The 24,956-nt window shown below is 42.1% G+C and overlaps 1 protein-coding gene across 1 annotated transcript in view; it reads right to left on the minus strand.

Moving 5' to 3' along the window:
* Positions 1 to 397: 397 nt before the first annotated feature.
* Positions 398 to 24,956, minus strand: part of RNF145 (ring finger protein 145) — a 96,656-nt gene continuing 72,097 nt past the window's right edge. Inside the window, exons 6-11 of the mRNA XM_061617506.1 lie at positions 20,854 to 21,029; positions 13,280 to 13,420; positions 10,575 to 10,757; positions 6,396 to 6,543; positions 4,646 to 5,002; positions 398 to 2,599 (exon numbers count right to left, since the gene is read on the minus strand). Coding sequence (XP_061473490.1) covers positions 2,168 to 2,599; positions 4,646 to 5,002; positions 6,396 to 6,543; positions 10,575 to 10,757; positions 13,280 to 13,420; positions 20,854 to 21,029 — 1,437 coding nt within the window. The 3' untranslated portion in view covers positions 398 to 2,167. The remainder of the gene's footprint in view (positions 2,600 to 4,645; positions 5,003 to 6,395; positions 6,544 to 10,574; positions 10,758 to 13,279; positions 13,421 to 20,853; positions 21,030 to 24,956) is intronic.

The following is a 24,956-nucleotide window of genomic DNA, read 5'->3' on the forward strand; positions in this document are numbered from 1 at the left end:
GAATAGTTTCCAATGGACATAAGGAGTGTCTCAGTTTGCACAAGATAAAAGAGTGGGAAGTGAAATATATTCTAGCAAAATTCTAGGTGTGCTCTATGTTTTTAATTGACCATGCCTACCTTTCCTTAAGTAGAATGGTTTAAGCATAGCAGGCTGAAAACATGCATCTTAGGCAGGCCAGGTTAATTTCCCCCCCAAAAGCTAGATTCATTGCTGAAATAGTAACATATTGTAATCAGTATGATTTTACATCAAATTGAAGTTTCAGATTCGTTAATGCACCCAAAACAGAAATAGCACATAACCTCCAGTTTGAAACACAAAAGGCTGTCTTCATCATCATATGACATCGACCAATGAAAAGGCTTTGAAATTAATAAAAATAAATTTGACACAGATTTCTAGGAGGAATAATGAGAGAAATATAATTTTCTAGGTTACATTCTGTGTAGAAACAGTAGTAACACAGGAAAGAAGCAAAGTAATAACACCAACAAACATACAAAAATGTAATTCTCCATCTTTGGAGATGGCAGGTGTTGCCACCACTCACCATATGCTCAGAGGCACATGTTACCAAATTCTTCCAAGCTCCACAGCAAGTAGTTTGGACTGTGAAAGACCAACCCAAATGGTGTTTGCATTTTGACAAATTTGTAGGGCAGTCCAATATCTCAGAGAAGAGGTCAGGTCTCCTGCTCCCCATGTGCATTCACTAGCTGCCCAATTTCCCTGCTTTTTAAAATTTGATAGAAATATCTGTGGGCTATAGGTACATCCTTAAACCGCAAGGTTTTTTGCCTGTTACGGAATAATAATAAAAAAGGCGTAAAAAACATCTTAGCTCTGAGTCTCTGACTGTGCCATGTTTCTCCACCTGGCACATTTTGACAAGAAAACCTCTCCTATGAAAGAACAAGACAATCAAAATGTAAAAAATCTTCAAATGTAGTTTATTGAGACATTCAGCTATGTCTGCCAGTCTATATCCAAATTCACTACTAAAAAATAAAGTAATGTCACATTTCACACTAGGAACAACAACTCTTGAGAAAAACTGAAACAAAAAAACCCTTTTGAGCCAAGCCTAGTGTATAAATGACTAGTCCCTTTTCATATCAAAATTCACATAAAAAATGGCCAGCTCCCATCCCTCCCACATCCCTAGTTCTATCTAAAAGCCATGATGAATGTAAAAATTTAAATACACACACATTGTTGTCAAAGAAGGGGGAGAAAAAGGTGCAAATCCTATTAACAGCTTTAGGAGTGGCATTTGCGGCATTTGATCATACAATTTATGTACTCATTCCCAAAGGTGCAAATATTGCCAAGAGATTAATACTGCTTCAATTCATCTGCAAGAAATTATATACTACACAGAACTCAACAGCACTGAAAGGCTTCAATCAGCATACAAAAGCTCCTCCCGCTTCTCTTGCACACACTGTGGTGGAGTTAAGAGAGAACGTTCACCAGAGCTTTAATTGACTTCACACAGCCCATGCTGTTCAGAATGTTCATTAACAAAAAAGGGGTTTCTAAAACATTAAAGTGTTTAAGACTCCATCATAAAAATTCAAGAGTTGCTATAGATTACATGAATGCAAATGCTCTATCCCCGACATGCCCAAAGCACCACCACACCCAACATACTTGAGGGCTGCCCTCTCCCAATACAATCCTTGATTTATTTATTGTTACTTCCGAGCTCTACAAGATTTTTGTCACTGTTCTCAACTGAGCTCTGTTTGTTGCAGAAAGACAAGGCCAAAGATACGAATATAACCTCTTCTGCCCTTTAATTCTCCCTTTTCCACTTCATCAACACTGTCTTTTATTTTCACGTCTATCTCTGTCTCTCGTCCCACCCACTCCCGACATCCTCACATTTTTTTTCCCAACTTTCCCTTCCAACAATACTCAGTTTTGATTTCCAGTTTCTGCCCTTTCGCGACATGGTGGCAGCTTCTAAGGTAGTTTCCAGTGGGATGCACTGGCAGCCCTGTAAACCACACAGCTCACAGAAAATCAGCATAGGATATTATAAATACATTTTGGCCAGCATTCTGAGAGTTAAACTTGTTTGAGACAAATAGAGGGTTTAAGATTCTGTCGTCAAGTCAGGGGCCCTGGAGTGCTTATTCTTCCACCAGCCTCAGCTAGTTCAGTTTTGGATGCAGCTCCTTAGACCTCGCGTTACGTCTTCCTGCTCTTCAGCTGGTCCTTCTGTGGCAGTGTCCCCTTGGCTGGCCTCATTTGATGACACATCAGCCAGGTTGACAGAGCCATCCTTGGCATCAAGACAGTCTTGCAGCGTGCCTAATCCTTTGACAGCTTGTCCATTGTCAATAGGTTCGCCTCCTGCCCTTTCCTGGTGTTCAACACCAGGAGGTTCAGTGGCTTCTGGCTGTACAGTATTTTGCTCTGCTCCAGGATTTGGTTGTGGCATGGGCTCTAATCCTAGCCCTGGGGGCTGAGTGGGATTTTTAAGTTGGCAGTGGCACAGGGGGCAGGTTTCCTGCACATAAAGCCATTTCTTAAGGCAGCCCGCATGAAAGAAATGGCCACAAGGTGTGATGATAGCAGATTTCATGTCCTGAAAGAAGAAAGGCAGAGTGTCACACAAGACCCAACCACACATGCACAGTGTGAAGCCGCCCTAAAACTCAGCAAGGCCAAGTTGAATGGCTAAAAGGTAAACCATGATGACCCAACAGTCCATGGTCAGTTGTCATCTTTTAGCAATCAATGTTCACACAGAGAAGAGACTCGCTTTACACTTATGCATTAGTAACACACAGGAACAGCAAAACACGAAGCATAAGATAAGTACAGCGCAGGCCAGATATTAATGACTAAGGATTCGCAATGTAGCAGTTACATCGGCAGAGTTGGGCACAGAATGTAGAAGTGGGCACAGAATTCAGCTTCTTGACCTTCTCAGCTTCCATTAAAAAAAGAGAGAAGCAAAGATCATACATGGCTCACTATAGTTCTGTGTCCCTTCATTAAAGGTAGAAGAAGCTGCCTTACATCGAGTCAAATACTGATCCATTTAGCTGCCTACTTGACTGTCTTCAGGTCTCCATGACCTCAATCTGCTACCAGGGATCAACAGTTCCACTTGCCATGGCAAAGGATGTTCCATCACTCTTTGCCCACCATGATAAGGCCCAATAGCCCTCCCAACTTTGGAACTGGGGAGGGAGACAAGGACTGTCACCCACAGGGGTGCTGGGCTTCCAAGGTTCTTTGAAAGCCTCCAAAATGCAGCACAACAGCAAGATCAGCTCCAACCCCTTTCCGTTCCAAACTGGGCTAGGGCCGTCTGCTTTGGTGCTTCATTTCCAAGGAACTTGGGTTCCTCAAAAGCGCAGCATGATGGTAGGATGCTTGGAGCTGGAGAGAGTCCCTGGCCTCACACTGAGTGTCAGAGGACACTAGGGTAGGGACATGATACCATCCCTTTTTCAGGTTGACCCTTGCCTGAAACATTTTTCACTGGTGGTGCCACTGGATCCTTATACTTGCAAGCATGTGCTCTGCTAGTAACCTGTGACTTGGATTAAATGCTCCTAGAGTGTAGCTAAAAAGGTTGACATTTTGTCTTCTAAGAGCCAGATACACCACTTATTTCAGAACAGCTTTGTATTCAGAACCAATCTACACTCTTAGGAGGAAAAGGCAGCATACAGAGAGTTTAAAACATAAATGTGGAGTGCTGCTTCCAGGCTTATTTTAATTTCATTACTAATGCTCACTTAAAAGGTTAGATCTAATTTAGACAATTGGCTTTCTAATTTCTGGCCAACTGGTTCTTTAGTGATGCAGTGAATAGGCCTCAGAGATTAAACTGTTCTGGAAAAATCGTTAGCAGGAGCTGGTAGAAACTAGTAAAAATTGGCTAGCAAAAGAGACCATATATAAAGGAACCCACAGCCTACTTCTATGGGTGGCTGAGGAAGTCTCCTGCAAAGGAAGGTCCCAGTGCAAGCTTATCAGCATAAGCATCCCACAATCTATCTCAGCAAAGGTTGTCAAAGTGAGATCCTTGATAAAATGGTTACATTTGTTTCCAAAGATATGACTTCAAGGAGAACTAAAATGTCAAGCTATTAGTTAATTTAATTTATTTATTTATTAGGTTTTAGTACAGATGTCATCTGCCTTAATCCAATTTTTATGGTGACTGGTGCAAAGACTGGCCCAGTTCAAACAATTACTGGGCTGCTGCTACATGCATGATGGTAATAGTGCATAACATAACATGTGATATGGGTGTACTACTTGAAGTCTTGCAAACACCTAATTTCAACGTTCAGCGTCCAACTCACACCATCTCCTACTCTTCTGCAGGAGGAAGAATCATGCAAGTCAGGCCATTGTGCACATAGGCTGTGGAATGGAGGATCTGTTTCATATACAATATGGACAGTGAAGGGGCAAGTTTGCTCCCAATCCCCCATTGTGCAGGTTGCAGTGCCAGCCCTGTAGGTATCGGAACAGGATAAATTCCCCAGCTTAATTCATCTATCATTTATAACCCAACTCACAAGACAGAAACTTCATCCCTTCCTGTAAAATACTACACAAAAAGGCAGAACCACATCCACAAAAGTCCTAATTCAGAAGAGCTACATACCTGATAGCAGATGGCACAGATATCATTGTGTTGTTCCAATTGGTCTTTGGTAGCAGTGGGCAGTGATTTGATCTTATTCACAGCGTCCCTGCGGAGAAGAAAGCTTTTCCATCCCAACTGAGCACGAAGCCACACATTGTAATAGGAATGAATGAAGATGATCATTGAGCCCATGACAGTCCACTCTCCAAAGATAGTCTCTGATACACCATAGGCTACGACACAGAGAGCCACTAGGAACTCTAGCAATCGATAGGTGCCGTTCACATAGTAAATGACATCATCCATGTTTTCTACTGGCTCTTTCCTGAACTCCTCAACCATAAACAAGACATAAATGAAGAGTGTTCCAAGTACCTGGGAGCAGAAAGAATGGCACCATTCAATTGAAAAAGGGAAGTCACGGGGCTATTATTTATTTATTTATTTATTTATATTTCCATTTATAGACCACTTACTATCTGAAAGGTCTCAAAGCGGTTTACAACAGAAACACAAGGTACAATAAAAAACATATCAAATTAATTTACAAAACAAAATACATGACCAATAGCCATATACATAAGCACAGTATAAAAGACAGAGTAGGCCACAAGGGACCCAAGTGCAAAAGATTCAAACACTGGAATTCCTTGCATGGGCCTCAGGAAGAATGTATTTGCAGCTGATACTCTGAGCTCTGATAAACCAGGCAGCTGATGGGGATTTAGCACCCATTGACAGAGCTAAAGTGATCAGGGAAAACGGGGTTCAAAAACTGTCTCCTCTCTGGGCTTCTGTGGTGAGATGTTTCGGTTCCTCCATCCATGCCGTGGTGTGCATGGCCACACTCCAGTCACCCGAATGCGCCGCCCTTACCAGTCTTCTGCACCACCACCGACCAGCCATTTTATGACACCTACATATAATGTTGCTTTCATAGAAAAATGTCTGAGAAGGAGTACATATGAAAAGCTGTTCTGTAATGAAATATCTGCCTTGATTTTTCAAGAATCAAGCATTACCTCCAATTATATTTTAGGGGTGTCGGCAATAGGCAAAGTCCCAGCGCTTGTTTCATGGTGACATAGGCTGACTTCATGTTATGTTTGGATGGGCTTCGTATGTCGATTCCTAATCTAATAATGCACCTGCATAACTATAAATATATGCTTAAGCAAGTCCCCATTCAATAAGATGAAAAATTAAGGCTTTTTAAAATGTGGAAGACTGTATTTCAGTGTCAAGAGTTTCAGCACAAATACATTATGACATGCTTAGGCGAGATTAACATGCATATAACATTACTAGACACTTTTCAGCCAAACTTAGGTACTTTTAAGTCTCGCTGATTTCAGCAGGAGATGTTTGAGCACATGCTCCACTCTGCCATTAAATATCAGTGGGACTTGGAAGTGCTCAGCTTTGGCTGGATTGTGTCCATCTGTTTGACACAGACAGCTTAAACATTCCTTTGTAATGGAAGTTTTCTATACTGTATATTTGTCATTTAAAAGCTGTAAAAACAAATGCACCGTGCTTGGCCAGGAACACAGGTAATCACTGTTCTTTACAATCAAGGAACAGAGAAGATGGGAAATGCTTATTGAAATTACTTTCATTCTGTCTTTCCAACAACAACTTGGTCAACCCTGCAGCCTGCTTCCCAGCTCCTGTCTTCTAATAATTTCCCAGCTTGTTTCACACAAGACCTCATGTCCTAGAGGAACTAAACATAGGCAACAGCATGAAAGAGGCTATTATTCCTTACCTGAAGGGAAGTGAGAATGCTGCTAGAAATGATGATCAGCAACCAGAAGTCCATGTGGAAAAACTGACAGATCATGTAGGCCATATAAGCTGGAAAGACCAGCAAGAACAAGCACAGGCTCACAGCACGAAAATGCTTCCAAAGGCTCCTGCAAAAAGCAATGCCATTTTTTTTCAATTTAAAAACTGGCTTTAGACTTCAGTAGAAAGGTCAGACGTGACTTACCAGCTAGCATATTCTCAGTGAGAACTGTAAGGAACCCTGTGGAAGGATTCCACCACTAAGCTTTAAAAAAAAGTGTTGAAGATATTTAAACACATTTAAACAGTATGTGTGTGTTCCTCACCATCCTTTAATAGAATGCAAATGTCTCTGCTTTAGAAGTTGGTGAACTTGAGATATGGAACCCATGCTGCAATCCTCAGTTGAAAGTGATGCCATAAACTGCAGTGAGAGCACCCCAGAATAAGCAGTCTACCACTGGTCACATGACTTGCTCAAAGGACACATCAGGGTGTCATGTAATATTTTAGGGTAATAGTATAATGATCAAATCAGCCTTGTTCCTGAAAGAGTACTCTTAACACTCAGCAGAACTAGCATAAGTTGGCTACATAGGTAAAGGATGACAAATGAAGCAAGGGAATTATCACACAGACCTCAACCAGTTGGGCTCCTGTCATCAATACACTCTTAAAAGTTGTCCAGATTTTTCTGCTGCTTGGTGTAGTGTATGCTTCCTCCTCCACCACTTCCCCCATTATGCACTGAGGTGAATGCCTGAACTTGACAATCTCTTTATTATTTAGAATGTGGGATCTCCTCTCTCCCTGGATATGGAAACTTTTCCTTTTAGAGTAAAGGAATGTCTCAAAAATCACCCAATATTGCTCTTCACAGGAGTGAAAGACTCTTGTTTGAGACTGTTCTGGAATAAAGATATAGTGACATGTGTGTGTGCAATGGTATCTTTGTTGTCCAGATTGATCTGGGGAACCTCAGTATAATATTTACACTCACAGCAAGGACAGATTGAGACCTGACCTATACATGCAGCAGGACAAGGTAAAGACCTGAGGTGAAAGACTGGATTACACCACTTCAGATGGCAGATGCCGTTTTTGAATGCTCTCTCACGGAAACCCAAAAATCAACTCTGTGAAACAAGAAACTAACAAAGCACAGGGTGGGACTGTCAAAAGCCACTCCCCTTGATATTGTTTTGTTTGGGTTTTTTAATTTTTTAAAAAAAATGTGGAGCACAGTTTCTATTTTATTGGGAGAAGCATTTAAATAGTATGACACATCCCTGCAACATGATGGGATAGGAGATACTTTAACATCTAAAGATCCCACCACTGCTGGACGTGTAGGCTTGACAGCTGCTTTCAGCCAGGCACTCTCTTTGCCAGTCCCCTGATATAAACCCAGCCTTCCCTTCAAGGTATCCAAGTATTAACACAGGGCATAATTGTAGAGGGAGACAGAGAGAATGTGTGTGTGCACACGCACAAGAGAGAGCGAGAGAGGGAAAACACAACCATGTGTTTTCCAACAAGCAACTGCATATACAAAATCTATGGTGGTACAATGGAAACAGATGCATGTATTACACCATTGTTTGAAAAAGCTCTGAGGAAGAGGTTCCAGTTATCAAATCCCTTTACTCATAGGAAAAGCGGCAACAGTTTCTGCATAAGTTACAACACTGAGCAAAACAGCATGGTTCAATCTTAAGGCTCTTTCCAAAGCTAACAGAACTAACCCTGCTTGCATAATGGCCACTAACCAGAATTCCTTTAGTGGGGAGGGGATGCACAGCCACATCACCTGAGAACCTGGCCCTGTGATAACATCAAGATGATCTACACTCGAAGTCAGGAAGTCTCTGCAGTGGTTGTGTTTGTAGAGCTAAGGGGCACAAATGGTAAAACGGCATGACCTACAAAGAAGCCATCAGAGGCAGTCTACTTTACCTCCTGGGCTCCACTGAATCAGAGTGGACGAATTAGCCTTCCTTCCTTGCTACTAGTCTTCAAAAGCTGTCTTTGAGCACTAATAACCAACCACATGAGAGAGCTTAAAGACAGAAGAAAACTGTCTCTTGTCCTTTCTCTGTGCAACTACAGTGTCCTTCTATGCACTGGGGATGGCAATGATGAAACCACCATCACCTTAAGGAATTGGGCCAAAAGGATAGCGTGATTGAGTGGGCCAAGATCTGTCTTCTCAGAGAGTATTATTATTGTTTATTCATCACTTGTCATACACAGAAGTGTCCCAAAGTGACCTACAGCATAAAATAGGAATCTTCAACTGAAAGCACCAACAATATGTGTGAGAGATTTTGGAGAATGCAGTTGTCCCCATCCCCTGCAGACCCTTGCTAGATGCAGCATAGCAGCAAACGTCTCCCACATCTAATACAATTCTTTTGCCACTGCTCAGCCTCAACACATCCCACATAGATAGGCATTCTTCAAATGGAGAATGTACAATATCAGTTGTTCCTACTCAGTCACTCATATGCAGGAACTAGTTAAACACTGTATACTTCAGTGATGTAGTGATTCTTACTACTTTTGAATGCAATCATCCTTTCATTTCAACAGATGGGGAAAAGTGCTCAGAGAGCCTTCACAGCACCATCATTATTTAGCAGCATGACCTATTATTCATGACCTAATTCAGCTGAGGAAGACTAAACGCTTTACATCCCCCATCCCCCTGAAGGGCTTAATTCTCCGTAGGAGTACGCACATATGAAGCACATGCACATGTATCAAGGTGCAACATCTGGATCTTAAAATGTCATCTATGATCTTTTCCAGATCTTCTTTCCATGGCCTGCCTAGTTGGAACCTGGCACAGCTGAGTTACAACCTGCTGCCTTCAGAGCCAATTTATAGGAGCCAGCTACGCATTCTGCAGCTCTGATATTTCCTTTTCCCTCTGCTAATAAATTTAGCATTTAACATGGTCCAGCAACCTGTGCTGGCCACAAGCAGCCTCTAAGCCAGCCTTTCCCAACCAGTGTGCCTCCAGATGTTGTTGGACCACAACTCCCATCTTCCTGACCATTGGCAATGCTGGCTGAGGCTGATGGGAGTTGTGGTGCAACAACATCTGGACGCACACGGGTTGGGAAAGGCTGCTCTAAGCAAAACAAACAGACACGGATGATATGAGCAGACCTGCCCTTGTTTACCATGCTTATAGGCTATACAGAAGAGAGGAAGACAAGCGGCAGAGGAGATTGGCAAGGTACAGAAATCACAGCTCCTTGCTAGCACATTTTTAAAAGAAACCCTCAAAATGAATGAATTAGGTCTTAAGTAAGACACAACATTAAGCCAATCAGGCCTAACTTCCTCCTATTCTGGTAAAACATTAATCCTTACATTTAAAGTTCTCTCTTCACCCCACCCCTCTGATTTATGGCCCTCTTGCTGTTTCCACTTTCTGCTATGTATCCATTTACTTGCTATTGGCCTACTTTGTTCCATACTCTGAATCCCACCTTTGTGCCTCCTACCATGCTGCTCCCTTTTGGCACTAACTCAATATATTATTTTAAATATCTATTTAAGAATACACACACAAAATAAATTTTGGCAGACATCCAGCGGAAGAGGTAAGTTAATCTTTATAGCATCATTTTAGTAGTTCATATCTGCTATAAAATATGGTGACTACTGAGATGGAGGACTACTCCCATACATAAATCATGCCAAAAAGAGCATCGTGGACTGCACAGGTGGTACTACTTACTTATACACCTGTGTCCCACTTCTTTTCAGCTGCAAAAAACCTAAGCTGGTTCAGGTAATAGAGACTAAGATTTCAAGGAGCCTTTAGCTCAGGCACTCCTTTCTTCCCTTCTGCATGCAGTAGCTTCCTCCTGCCTTTCCACCGTTTGCTGTCTTGTCCAAACTGATAAACTATGGTTTGTGTTTGCACTGCAAACCAGGATTGAAAGCCACATAGTTCATCAGGCTAGGAAAGAAATCATTGTGCATGAAGAGAGAAAGAGCCTGATGGTCCTTGAACGCTCCTTCTCATAGTGACATGGTTTGGTGTCATGACTGAACCAACCCACAGTCCATAATCCAGCATATATTGGATTTACTTGCAAAACAACAAGAGTCAATTGTTACCATTAGAAAATACATGGCTTACTTGTCTCTTGAAGCTCCCAGAGCTAAGACAATGGGATCCGCAATCTCAAGCATGGACTGCAGGATGGAGGCAACCACAATGAAGAGAATAATACTAAGCAGGAAGGCGCGATGGACAACTTGCAGTTCAATCAAGCCAGTCTGTACGGCCAGGATCAAAAGGGTGACTCCTTCCGTCATTCCTCTTTGGGAAAAGAAGGAAAAAGTAAGCATAACATTTGGAGTATTAATGAACTTGGCTCAATTTCGAAATTGTGCAACTTAAACTACCTTCCTAAGCCTTTTGTAGTTTTGCTTTGTTTCTGTCTTTTGTACACAATCCCAGTTGGTGGCCCTTCTCAAGATACAGTCTTACTCAAGACATTAGCTGCCAGTTGCAAATCCCTAATACAGAACATAGGTCTTAAATTCAAACCTCTGTGCACCAGCTCACTGGATAGGACTTAGGGAAACTCACCATATTTCAGTATTAGTTATTTCCCCATAAAATGGGGGTGTGGGGAATGGTGGTGGTCCATGGGAGCCTTCTCTGCAATGGTCCCCAAACTGTGGAACCCCCTAATTATAGAGGTCAGTCAGGTGCCAACTCTCTACAGCTTTAGGAAGTCAGTGAAGCTTTTAATTTAAAGCTTTTAATGTGCTTTAAATGTATGATGTGGATGTGACCCAGGTGGTGGGCAGCTACAAGTCATTATTTCTATTTTCGACTGTACCCCAGAGCAACCCTACATTGGGCATCGACTGCTTTGATCTGCAGAATTTGCATAAGAATATAAGAAGGGACTACTGGATCAGGCCAGTGGCCCATCTAGTCCAGCATCCTATTATCAGTGGCTATCCAGAAGCCTATGGGAAGCCCACCAGCAGGATCTAAGCACAACAGCACTCTCCCCTCTGGCAGTTTCCAGCAACTGGTATTCACAAGTATACTGATTTCTACCATGGCTGTCCTTTTGACAGGTGAACTGTTGGTCTCCTCTTATTTTATCATCTTGTTCAGTTGATCTGCATAGTAGTGTATTTTTATTTCATTTAAAACATCATGAAGTGATTTAACAATAAAAACCTCAACAATAAAAGTATATATAAATATGATTTCATGTCCAATACAGATACAAAGAAGGATGTTCTACTGTATGGTATTTTGAAGTGAGGTTGTTTTTATCTGTGCTATTGTATTGTGTTTTTTTCCCCTAGCTGTAACTCACCCTGGGGTCTTATGGTGAAGGGCATAATAATGAATAATAAACAATCACAGGGGCCCTACATTATAGATCTGTGAGAATATAGAAAACTTGACATGTTATGTACGGTACAATACTGGCACTGGGGAATATTTTCCACATATTGTCTTCACCTGAAATGCTCCTGGATCACTTCTGACCTCTTTAATCTTTGGCTCATTTTTAGTACAATGTATCTGCTATACCAAAACAAGATTTCAGCATTTTAGAGATCTCCTGTGCTAAGGTTTATAAATGTCTGTTTTTATGCCAAAACCATTGCTGGAGAAACTATTTACGGCTGTCCCTCCTTCTAACTTAAACAGGCTTTGAGGGTGAAACAAAATTACAGTAGGGCCCTGCTTTACAGCGCTTTGCTTTACAAAGATTTGCTAATACAGCGGTCTCAATTAGACACAATTAGACTAAAGCCCCACTCATACGGCGCTTGTTCCGCTTTTACGGCGGTTTTCGGGCATCGCACATCATTCTATTCAATGGGTTCCAGTTTACAGCGGTTTTCGCTTTACAGCGGGGGTCCGCAACGTAACCCGCTGTATGAGTGGGGCCCTACTGTGGCTGGCACACAAGAAAGAAAGGAAGGAAATGGTGGTATGAAAAAAAAGAACATAGGTTACTATTTATTACACAATGGTATCACATTATGCCTGGTGCTAAGAAATACCAGGCACAACTCTGAGAAGCCTACAGTCAAAAACTAGAGACATGAGCCAAGGAAAACTGACTAGGGTTGATGGTGAGCAAATGCAGATGCAAAACATAACAGAGATACAGCATTAGGAAAGAAGGGCAAGGGAAGATTGTTAAAGAAGGGATGGGGAACCGGTGGCCCCCCCAGATGTTTTTTGGACTACAGTTCCATCATCCCTGACCAATAGGCACGTTGGCTGAAGCTGATGGGAGCTGGAAGCTAGCAACATCTGGAGGTTCACAGGTTCTCTATCTCTGTGTGGAAAAAAAGTCCTGGGGAAGCCCCATTTTGAAGAGGGTTTGTTTTTTATTTATGCGAGGGATATTCTGGCAGGGAACAACAAACGTAAAAGGGGCAGTTGAGGGAAACTGGTAAAGCAACCAAACCTTGGCAGAGAAATGACAATCAGAAATGCAACTGCAACCAGCAAAAAATAAACATGGAAAGATAAACCAAGGAATGAAACATGGACTCCTGAGAGGTGGAAGAAAAGAAGGGGGGGGGAAGAAAGATATTTATTTGTAATTGGAAATCTTGGAGTGGTGCTTTGCATGTTCAGTTCAAGTAATGAACTGCAAAGGAATTAAGCAACATTCCTCTGGGGGTGGGGGAAGGCTCAAGACAGTCTGTAAATACAGGGTCAAGTCTGAAAACAGTAGGATTTGTACAGTATAGTAGCCTTTTATGTGGGGATGTTTTAGAAAAAGCGCTGAGCCTAACCAATGTGGCCTAAGTTCTCAAAGGGTTAAGCATCCTCCACTGTGCACGTACCTGTTCATAGCTGGGTCATTCATGAATGCTCGGTAGCCTTGCAGGTAAAACTTGCAGAGGGTTAGAACTCCAAGTGCAACAAAGGAGACTGTAAACACCAAACCCAGAAGAGAATAGGGAGTGCTGCAGCATTCTGCAATACTAGGAAGGAGAAAATACAGCTAAATTAGACCTTTGAAACAGCTACACAATTTATGTGCATAGAAGAGGTTTGAGAGGTCCCTACCTCCTGATGCTAAAAATAGATACAATAGAAACAACAGAGGAAGAGGAAGAGGAGGAGAGTGGAAACAGGGGTAAAGAAGGGGGATATCAATATGAATCAGCCCATTGTCATGTTCTATAAAACCAATACTAAAGCTGCAGATCTAACAGAGGAGTCCAATCCTAAAATGTTTCTACACATGAGCCTTAAGGACACCCACACATAGACAGCAATATCCCAAAGTTGGAGATATTCTTTGGTTCTGTCAGTGTGCATTGCATGATAGCACCATCAAGCGTGCTGGTCTGCTTCTATTTAATAAGAAACCATTTGTTCAGTGATGAAAAAAAATGCTTTCAGTTTGCTCATTGATATTTCAATCCAAAAGAGTCCATAAAGATGTAAAGTCAAACAGATGGATTGGCTACATCAGTTCCTACTTGGAAGACAAGTACTTAGACACAAGAAGACAACAGTGGTGGAGTGCTGAACATCAAAGGGTGTCCATATTAGGTTTCTATTCAAGGTTCACAGAGTATTTGCTTTACACAATTTTCTGTGGGCATGAGCCCAAGAATGTTGCATACAAGTGTAATATCTTAAAATGAGAAATTATATTGTCACATGGGGTTTGGGTCCCTTCTGCTATTATCATTATCACTGATTTCATTTGCTAGTTGCCTCATATCCAGTGGTCTCTAGGTGACTTACAACAGATTTAAAAACATACAATATAAAAACTTAACACACACACACCCAAAAAAACAAAAAACTAAGAGCACACATCAAGGTCAAAAGGCCTGAATGAAAAGGAAGGTCTTCTTTGCCTGGTGCCTAAAAGTGGATGTGAAACTCTATAATCCCATTCATTGGTTTATATTTATTTCTGGTTAACATAGGACTTCTGCATTGTTTTGGGTGAAAGCATATCCAGGAAAGTTCATCTGGAGGAACTTCAACAGCATGAGCCAGTCAAAAGTATCATTTGCCCAACATTTATTACTTGGTTGTACAATTAAACTCTCTATTTGACTGCACTCAAGAGCCTTGAGGAAAAAAGAACTGCTTCTTAATTCTCTAATCCCGAAGACTGGTTTTCTAACAGCTTTGGCACAGCACATTTTAGAGAGAGATGACATCTGAGGACACACAAGACTGCAACAGACCCCAAAAGACAACAGTGCTGCAAAACATAGGCACTTTCATTGGGACAGGCTGAATGCGTGAACCAAGGATTTTTCTACCTTGCAGAAATTCCTCAGGCAACTATTTTTAATAATTTTGGTTGTTAAACCTGCCAAAAAGCCTTCTCTGAGATTTTTCTTTTAGCACATACTCCAAATAATTTTACTGCAGGAAAAAAAGTAAGCAGAAACAACAACTCCTGATTTCTGCAATTCTTCTGCCTCCAAAAAAGTGGTGTAAGGATTGTTGGTATACAGAGGTCTGTGCAAATGCCTCATGGTGCATGCTTCATTGAACTTCTATGATGGCATATGTGTGAAATGGTGTATGAGTGAACCTGCCCAGTGCCGCTTTCCCTCCTCGTCTGTACAAAGCAAGCTTATTCATGCCATTATACCACCCTTCCCCGACCTGGTGCTCACCAGTTGATATGGACTTCCAGTACTTAGAAAAGGAGTGGAAAGGGAAAGAAAAGTACTCTGGGTGAATGACTGGCTACGAAGGTGGTGCTGAAGGAAGAGATTTGGATTCTGGAACCACAGTGTACACTTCCTGGAACAGGGACTGGGAAGAATGTGTTTGGCCACACAATGGAAAACTTCATCAGGAGAGCTTTAAACTGAATTCTAAAGGGGAGGGAGATGTAAACTTGGCAGTAATGACTAACAAAGGCTTGTGCACAGTAAGAGGAACTGAGGGAACAGCTCTAATGGGGCCCAGTAATAGTCTTCATAAAATGTAGGAAGGAAGCCAGGCTGTAAATCACATGGCCTTCAATGTCTGTATACTAATGCCCAGAGTATGGGAAACGAACAGGACAAACTGGAACTCTTAATACAGGAGAGTAAATATGACTTGATAGGTATAACTGAGAAATAAATAGGTATAAATGAGAAATGAAGAAGAAATGGGGTTGCTTTAATAGTGAGAAGTGAGGTAGCAACAGCAGTTAGGAGCTATAACGCTAGATCTGAGCGAGTGATATCAATGAGATTAAATGGGAAACCTATTAACCTAACCATCATCCAAGTCTATGCTCCAATGGCAAACACAGAAGAGGAATTGGAAAGATTTTATGCAGACATACAGGAAGACATTGATCACACACCAAAACAAGATGTGCTGATAATCATGGGGGACTGGAATACAAAAGTAGGGAACAGAGAAGAACTAGGAATTGTGGGGAAATGGGGCTTAGGAGAGAGAAATGAAGTAGGAGAAGAACTTATTGAATTCTGTGAAGCCAATAATTTGTTTTTTGCAAACACAACCGAAAAGACGACTGTACACATGGACATCACCAAATGGTCAATATAGGAATGAAATTGATTATATAATTGGTAACAGAAGATCGAGAAGTTCCATACTTTCTGAGAAAACACGATCAGGAACAGACTGCGGTACAGATCATTAACTGGTAATATCGAAAATCAGAGTAAAGCTAAAGAAGAAGAACAAAGCAATCATAATGCCAAAATACAATTTAAATAACATCCCAGAAGAATATGAAGATCAAATAAGGAACAGAGGCTTTAAACTTAGTTGACAAAGAACCAGAAGAACTATGGACTGCAGTCAGAGACATTATCAGGGAAGAATGCAAAAAGACAATACCTCTAGTTAAAAAGAGAGAAAGACCTAAATGGATGACTGAAGAAACTTAAAATGGTTAAAGAAAGAAGGAAAGCAAAAGCAAAGGAGATAGAAACATGGTCAGAACCCTAAATGCAATAATACAGCAACTAGTACGTAGAAACAAAGAGAATTATTACAATAGTTATTGTACAGAAATAGGAGGACAACAGAAAAGGTAGAGCAAGAGCCCAAAAGATTGGAGAAATGAAAGGGAAATTTAAACCAAGAGTAGTGATGTTGAATCATCAACAGGGGAACCCACTGACTAACCAAGATGAAATAAAAGGATGATGGAAGCAATACACTGAAGAACTCTATAAAAGAGATCCAAGGATGACAGATTCATTCACGGAGGAACCATATGATGAAGAACCAGAAATTTGAGATTGTGAGGTGAAAGCTGCTCTTAAAATACTTGGAAGAAACAAATCACCAGGACCAGATGGCATACCAATAGAGTTGCTACAAGCTACTGAGACTGAATCTGTCCAAATTTTGACATAAATTTGTCAACAAATATGGAAAACTAAACAATGCACCACAGACTGGAAGCGTTCAATACACATCCCAATTCCAAAGAAAGGGGATCCCAGGGAATGCAGTAATTATCAAACTATTGCCTTAACATCTTATGCAAGTAAAGTAATGCTCAAGATTCTACAACAAAGGCTCTTACCATATACGGAACAAGAAATGCCAGATGTCCAAGCTGGATTTACAACGGGAAGAGGCACCAGAGATCATATCGCAAACATACGTTGGATAATGGAACAGACCAAGGAATTTCAGAAGGAAATCACCCTGTGTTTTATAGATTACAGCAAAGCCTTTGATTGTGTAGATCATGAAAAACTATGGAATGCTTTAAAAGAAATCAGGGTGGACAAGAGACTACTGTAAGGACTGAATATGGAGAAACCGGATGGTTTCCCATCAGAAAGAGTGTGAGACAGGTTTATTTTATCACCCTATTTGTTTAATCTATATGCAGAACATATCATACGGAAAGCGGGATTGGACCAAGATGAAGGAGGTGTGAAAATTGGAGGTAGAAAGATATCCAGACGATACCATACTACTAGCAGAAACCAGTAATGATTTGAAACAAATGCTGGTGAAAGTTACAGAGGAAAGGACAAAATCAGGACTACAGCTGAATGTCAAGAAGGCTGAAGTAATGACAACAGTAGATTTATGTAACTTTCAAGTTGACAATGAGGACATTGAACTTGTCAAGGATTATCAATACCTTGGCACAGTCATTAACCAAAATGGAGACAATAGTCAAGAAATCAGAAGGAGGCTAGGATTGGCAAGGGCAGCTATGACAGAAGTAGAAAAGATCCTCAAATGCAAAGATGTATCACTGAACACTAAAGTCAGGATCATTCAGGCCATGGTATTCCTGATCTCTATGTATGGAGGATGTGAAAATTGGAGAGTGAAAAAAGCGGCTAAGAGAAAAATCAACTCATTTGAAATGTGGTGTTGGAGGAGAGCTTTGCAGATATCATGGACCGTGAAAAAGACAAATAATTGGGTGTTAGAACAAATTAAACCAGAACTATCATTAGAAGCTAAAATGATGAAACTGAGGTTATCATACTTTGGACCACATATAATGAGAGGATTCACTAGAAAAGACAATAATGCTGGGAAAAACAGAAGGAAGTAGAAAAAGAGGAAGACCAAACAAGAGATCGATTGATTCCATAAAGGAAGCCACAGACATGAAAAGGGTGGTTTATAACAGATGCTATTGGAGGTCACTGTTTATACGGTCGCCATTAGTCATAATCAACTTGAAGGCACATAACAACAACAAAGTATAACTGAAACTTGGTAGGATGACTCCCATGACTTTGGAATACAGCAACTGAAGGATATAACATGTTCAAAAAGAACAGAAGGAATAGAATGGGAGGAAAAGTTGCACTGTATGTTAAAAATATATATCCCTTCACAGAAATACGGAAGGATGACCTGGGTAGATCCACACAGTATCTGGATTAAAATAAATGGGGCAAGGAATAAAAGGAACACCATAGTTGGGAGTCTACTAATGACTACCCAGTCAAGGAGAAGATGAGGATGAAACTTTTGCAAAGCAAATTGTCAATTTTTCGAGGAGGCATGATGTAGTAGTAATGGGGACTTCAATTCCCCCGATATCTATTGGGAGACAAATTTGCCAAACGTGGCCCCTCCAAGAAATTGCTGACTTGTGTTGGAGATAACTTTCTCCTACAGAAGGTGGAGGAAGCAATTAGAGGATCAGCTATCCTTGACTTGATTCTAACTAACAGAGATGACTTAGTAGATGAAGTGACAGTTACGGGAACTTTGGGGGAAAGTGACCAAGCTATACTAGAGTTCTTTATTTTAAAGGAAGCAAAAGCTGAGACCAGCCATACTTGTACCCTGGAGTTCAGGAAAGCCGATTTTAATAAACTCAGAAAAATGGTAAATAATGTTCTATGGCAAGAAACCCTAATCAAAAAAGGAGCCCAAGATGGGTGGGAGTTTCTAAAAGAGAAAATTCTAAAGACACAGTGGCAAACAATTCCAATAAGGAAAAAAGGGGGAAGACAGCAGAAGAAGCCAATGTGGCTTCACAGAAAGTTTAGAGATTACCTGAAAACACAAAAGGACACATGCAGGAAGGGGAAGGAAGGCCAGACCACAAAGGAAGAGTACAGACAGTTAGCACGGAATTTCAGGGATGGCATCAGGAAGGCTAAAGCTAAGAATGAGCTGAAGTTAGCGAGAGATGCCAAAAGCAACACAAAAGCTTTCTTCAGGTACATCCATAGTAAAATACAGAGAAAAGAAGTGGTCTCAGTTTTTACTCAGGTAGCCTCCCTGGTAAACTGTGGGAATGCTGTGTGGACATAATATATCTCGATTTCAGCAAAGCTTTTGACAAAGTGCCCTATGATATACTGATTAGCAAGCTAGCTAAATTGGGCTGGATGGAACAACTATCAGGTGGATCCACAGCTGGCTACAGAATCATACTCAAAGAATGTTTATCAATGGTTCCTTCTCAAACTGGGTAGAAGTAACGTGTCAGGTTCTGCAGCGCTCAGTCCTGGGCCCAGTGCTCTTCAACATTTTGATTAATGACTTGGATGAGGAGGTGCAGGGAATGCTTATCAAATCTGCAGATGATATAAAACTGGGAGGGATAGATAATACCTTGGAGACAGAAACAAAATTCCAAGGGATCTCGATAGGCTGGACCATTGGGGTGAAAACAACAGAATGAAATTTAACAGAGATAAGTACAATGTTCTACACATAGGAAAAAGAAACCAAATGTACAGTTATAAGATGGGGGATACTTGGCTCAGCAATACTACATGTGAGAAGATCTTGGGATGGTTGTTGATCACAAGCTGAATATGAGCCAACAGTGTGATGTGTCTGCAAAAAAGGCAAATGCTATTTTAGGCTGCATTAACAGAAGTATGGTTTCCAAATTGCATGAAGTATTGGTTCCCCTCTATTTGGCACTGGTTAGGCCACATCTTGAGTACTGCTTCCAGTTCTGGACACCATGCTTTAAGAAGGATGCAGACAAACTGGAATAGGTTGAGAGGAGGGAAGTACGGACGATCCAAGTTCTAGAAAGAAAGCCCTATGAGGAGAGACAAAGAACTAGGCATGTTTAGCCTTGAGAAGAGAAGACTGAGGGAAGATATGATAGCACTCAGGGCTGGTTCTAAATGGCGGCCAGGTGGGGCACTGGCCCAAGGGCCCCTGGAGCTACAGGATAACAAGGGGGCTCTCAGCGGCCCCTCAGCTCCCCTTCCACGATCTGCACGCCCCCACGCCCCCTACTTACCTGTCTCCTGCCTTTTAGTATTGCCCTTAATGAAGATGGTGGCTGCGGTTTCCCTAAAGTACTGAAGCCCCTGCTGCCATCTTAGTTGATGGCAGAGATGCGCGCGCGTAGCACACACGTGTGCCATTAACAAAGATGGCGGCGGAGGCTTCATCCCCTTAGGGAAACCGCAGCCGCCATCTTGGTTAATGGCAATAGTAAAATACAGGAGACAGGTAGGTGGGGGTGTGGGGGGGCACACGCGCGCACGCCCGCACACACCAGGGCAAGCTGATGCCCAAGGGCCCCTGCATGCCTGGAGCCGGCCCTGATAGCACTCTTCAAGTACTTCAAAGGTTGTCACACAGAGGAGGGCCAGGATTTCTTCTCGATCATCCCAGAGTGCAGGACACGGAATAAAGGGCTCAAGTTACAGGAAGCCAGATTTCAACTGAACATCAGAAAATCTTCCTAACTGTTAGAGCAGTACAGCAATGGAACCAATTACCTAGGGAGGTGATGGGCTCTCCAACACTGGAGGCCTTCAAGAGGCACCTGGACAGCCACCTGTCAGGTATGCTTTAATTTGGATTCCTGTATTGAGCAGGGGGTTGGACTTAATAGCTTTATAGGCCCCTTCCATCTCTACGATTCTATGATTCCCATCAGCCCCAACCAGCTGTGCAGATTAGCAATTGCCAGCTCTAGATCTGAGTTACTTACCTTATTAGAAAGAGAAAGAGAAGCCTCTCCCTAGAGGCAGGTTGATCCCGTGTGCTGAAGTAAGAGTAGATCTGAAGAGCAAACAGTACAAGCCAGAAGACCATGAAGAGAACAGGGACCACGAGCTGATTCCACAGGGACATTCCCAGGGCCAGGAGGCCATACACTTCAACCACCTGGCCAAGTTAAAAAAACAGACGGTTATGATTCCTTTCTTTTCTTTTTCTCCCAAATATCTAAATATCGCAAGAGGAAGGAAGAAAATGACAGACATTCAATTCAAAGGAGGAGCGGAGGCACAACTACTCAAAATATTTGAGGACCTAACAGGCACCTTACCAACTGTTTTTGCTAATATCCTGTTGACAAATCGCTCATAAAAGTTTTTAAAAAGATAGCAGGTGCCATAAATCGGAGTCACCACATCTACCTTTTCAATTTTTTTAATGTTTCTGCTGCAGCTCATAGTGCATATATTGGCATGGGCACCTGCCAGTCATTTGGACAATTAAGACACACCTTTGTGACTTGAATTCTGTGATGCTCTATGAGTCGGATTAGTAGTGGATGGGTGAGAAGCAAGGTGGGGTGGGAAGACAATCAAGGGATGATCAAAATCCTATCTAAAATGATTAAGGGAAACTTTGCACAGAGCTTCTGTGGCCTACAGTTCAGCCATGGCAATGTTGGGCACACAGTTGTCCATTTGGCTTTTTGAGAGTTCAGCTCTAGCATTTATATTTCAGATGAAAAGGTAAGGATTTGAGATTAAAAATAACTTTCTGGATAGAACTGGAAGTACCAGAATATCAATATACAGCTTTTCATGGCTATTTCTAAACTTTGCATTATTCATGATGCTGGTAGCAAACATGTACTTAGTTGATTCAGTTGTTACTTCTGTTGTGGAAGCAGAGACAGCCAGCATGGTGTCCTCCAGCTGCTGTAGGACTACAACTCTCATAACCCCTGATGACTGGCCATGCTGGGAGTTAGAGTTCAACAACATCAGAAGGATGCCTCCATAGCAATCTTCATGCCCCATCCACATCTACTGTAGTCCCCAGTGAGGTGTTCAGTCAAACATCTGCTGCAACTTCTTGGGATCAGTTTCAGTTGATGCAGCCTGATGATGTGGCCAAAGTGCTTGTGATAATGCAACCAGCACTGTGGCCTTTTGACCCTTGTCCTCCTTGGCTTATTATAGCTTGCCGAGGGGGTATGACTGAGTGGATCCAGGGTGCGGTCAATGTGTCTTTGTGGGAGTGAGTGGTCCCAGAGGCCCTGAAAGAAGCAGTGAACCAACTGCCTGAACAAGCCCATCCTGGACTCAATGGTTTATTACAACTACTGCCCGGTTGCAAATACCCCCCTTTCAGGGAAGGTGATTGAGAGGGTTGTGGTACAGCAACTGAAAGTAGTCTTGGATGACACGGGTAACTTGACCCATTCCAATCTGGGTTCAGGCCTAGTTATGGGACTGAATTGGTCTTGGTCACCCTGATGGGTGACCTTTATCAGGAGAAGAACAGGGGGACTGCAACCCTGTTATTCTTACTTGATCTCTTGGTGGCTTTTGATACCACTGACCATGGTAATCTTTCGGAGCTGACTTGGTGAGATGGGTTTCAGAGGCACTGTTTACAGTGGTTCTGATCCTATCTCCAGGGTTATTTTCAGAGAATAGCATTGGCTGATTGTCTTTCGGTTCCCTGGCAGTTGTACTGTGGGGCGCCACAGGGGACTATCTTATCCCCCATGCTGTTTAACATTTACAGGGCCTTGCAAAAGTACTCAGACCCCTGACCAATGCTCTCATATTACTGAATTACAAATGGTCCATTGTAATTTCGTTCTGTATGATATTTTATTTTGAAACACTGAAAGTCAAAATCAATTACTGTAAGGTGACATTGGTTTATGCAGGGATATGTTTGTAAGAAACATAAAAATCAGAAACATGTTGTTTGCATAAGTATTCAGCCCCCACACATTAATATTTGGTAGAGCCATCTTTCACTGCAATAACAGCTTTAAGTCTTTTGGGGTTGGTATGTACCAGCTTTGCATATTGCTGGAGGGATTTTGGTCCATTCTTCTTGGCAGTTTTGCTTCAGGTTGTTCAGGTTGGTTGGGCGTCAGTTGTGGACCGCAATTTTCAAAGAGCGCCACAGGTTTTCAATGGGATTGAGATCAGGACTTTGAATGGGCCACTGTTGGACATTCACCTTTGTGTTCTTGAGCCACTCCAATGTTGCTTTGGCCTTGTGTTTGGGATCATTGTCCTGCTGAAAAGTGAACTTCCTCCCAACCTTCAGTTTTTTAGTGGACTGAAGCAGGTTCTCTTGCAGCATTTTCCTATATTTTGCTCCATCCTTTCTTCTTTCATTTCTAACAAGATGCCATGTCCCCGGGGAGAAGCATCGCCACAGCATGATGCTGCCACCACCGTCTTGAGGCATGGGAAGTGTTAGGTTTGTGCCGTATATAGCACTTTGAGTTTTGGCCAGAAGCTCTATCTTGGTCTCATCTGACCACAAAACCTTTTCCCATATCGCAGCTGGGGCACTCTCATGCTTTCTTGCAAACTCCAGACGTGCTTTCAGATGGTACTTTTTGAGTAACGGCTTCTTTCTTGCCACCCTCCCATACAGGCCAGTGTTATGCAGAGCCCTTGATATGGTTGAGTGGTGCACCATTACTCCACTCCCAGCCACTGAACTCTGTAGCTCCTTCAAAGTGATTGTTGGCCTATCTGTGGCTTCTCTCACAAGTCTCCTCCTTGTTTGAATGCTGAGGTTTGAGGGACGGTCTTTTCTCGGCAGTGCCTACGTGGTGTGATGCAGCTTCCATTTCCTGATTATTGATCCAGCTGTGCTCACTGGGATATCCAAACACTTGGATATCATTTTGTACTCTTTTCCTAACCTATGCATTTGTATGGGATTGCGAAGAGCTCCAAAAAGACCTCTCCAAACTGAGTGAATGGGCAGAAAAATGGCAAATGCAATTCAGTATAAACAAGTGTAAAATTATGCATATTGGAGCAAAAAATCTGAATTTCACATATACGCTCATGGGGTCTGAACTGGCGGTGACCGACCAGGAGAGAGACCTCGGGGTTGTAGTGGACAGCACGATGAAAATGTCGACCCAGTGTGCGGCAGCTGTAAAAAAGGCAAATTCCATGCTAGCGATAATTAGGAAAGGTATTGAAAATAAAACAGCCGATATCATAATGCCGTTGTATAAATCTATGGTGCGGCCGCATTTGGAATACTGTGTACAGTTCTGGTCGCCTCATCTCAAAAAGGATATTATAGAGTTGGAAAAGGTTCAGAAGAGGGCAACCAGAATGATCAAGGGGATGGAGCGACTCCCTTACGAGGAAAGGTTGCAGCATTTGGGGCTTTTTAGTTTAGAGAAAAGGCGGGTCAGAGGAGACATGATAGAAGTGTATAAAATTATGCATGGCATTGAGAAAGCTGATAGAGAAAAGTTCTTCTCCCTCTCTCATAATACTAGAACTCATGGACATTCAAAGAAGCTGAATGTTGGAAGATTCAGAACAGACAAAAGGAAGTACTTCTTTACTCAGCGCGTAGTTAAACTATGGAATTTGCTCCCACAAGATGCAGTAATGGCCACCACCTTGGATGGCTTTAAAAGAAGATTAGACAAATTCATGGAGGACAGGGCTATCAATGGCTACTAGCCATGATGGCTGTGCTGTGCCACCCTAGTCAGAGGCAGCATGCTTCTGAAAACCAGTTGCCGGAAGCCTCAGGAGGGGAGAGTGTTCTTGCACTCGGGTCCTGCTTGCGGGCTTCCCCCAGGCACCTGGTTGGCCACTGTGAGAACAGGATGCTGGACTAGATGGGCCACTGGCCTGATCCAACAGGCTCTTCTTATGTTCTTATGGTATTACATTATCTCTCACTTCTGTAGAATACTCGTTGGTCTTCATTTCCTTCAGATCCACAGCCTGACCAATGACTAATGAATAAATAAATAAGTAATATTAAATAAAAATCACATTGGCTACCCCTGCTGTAAGGCATTTGCAGCTTCCCAAGAGGAGCTTCCCTGATGGAGGGACAGAT

This window comes from Rhineura floridana, chromosome 3, assembly GCF_030035675.1.
Source record: "Rhineura floridana isolate rRhiFlo1 chromosome 3, rRhiFlo1.hap2, whole genome shotgun sequence".
Lineage (NCBI taxonomy): Eukaryota > Metazoa > Chordata > Lepidosauria > Squamata > Rhineuridae > Rhineura > Rhineura floridana.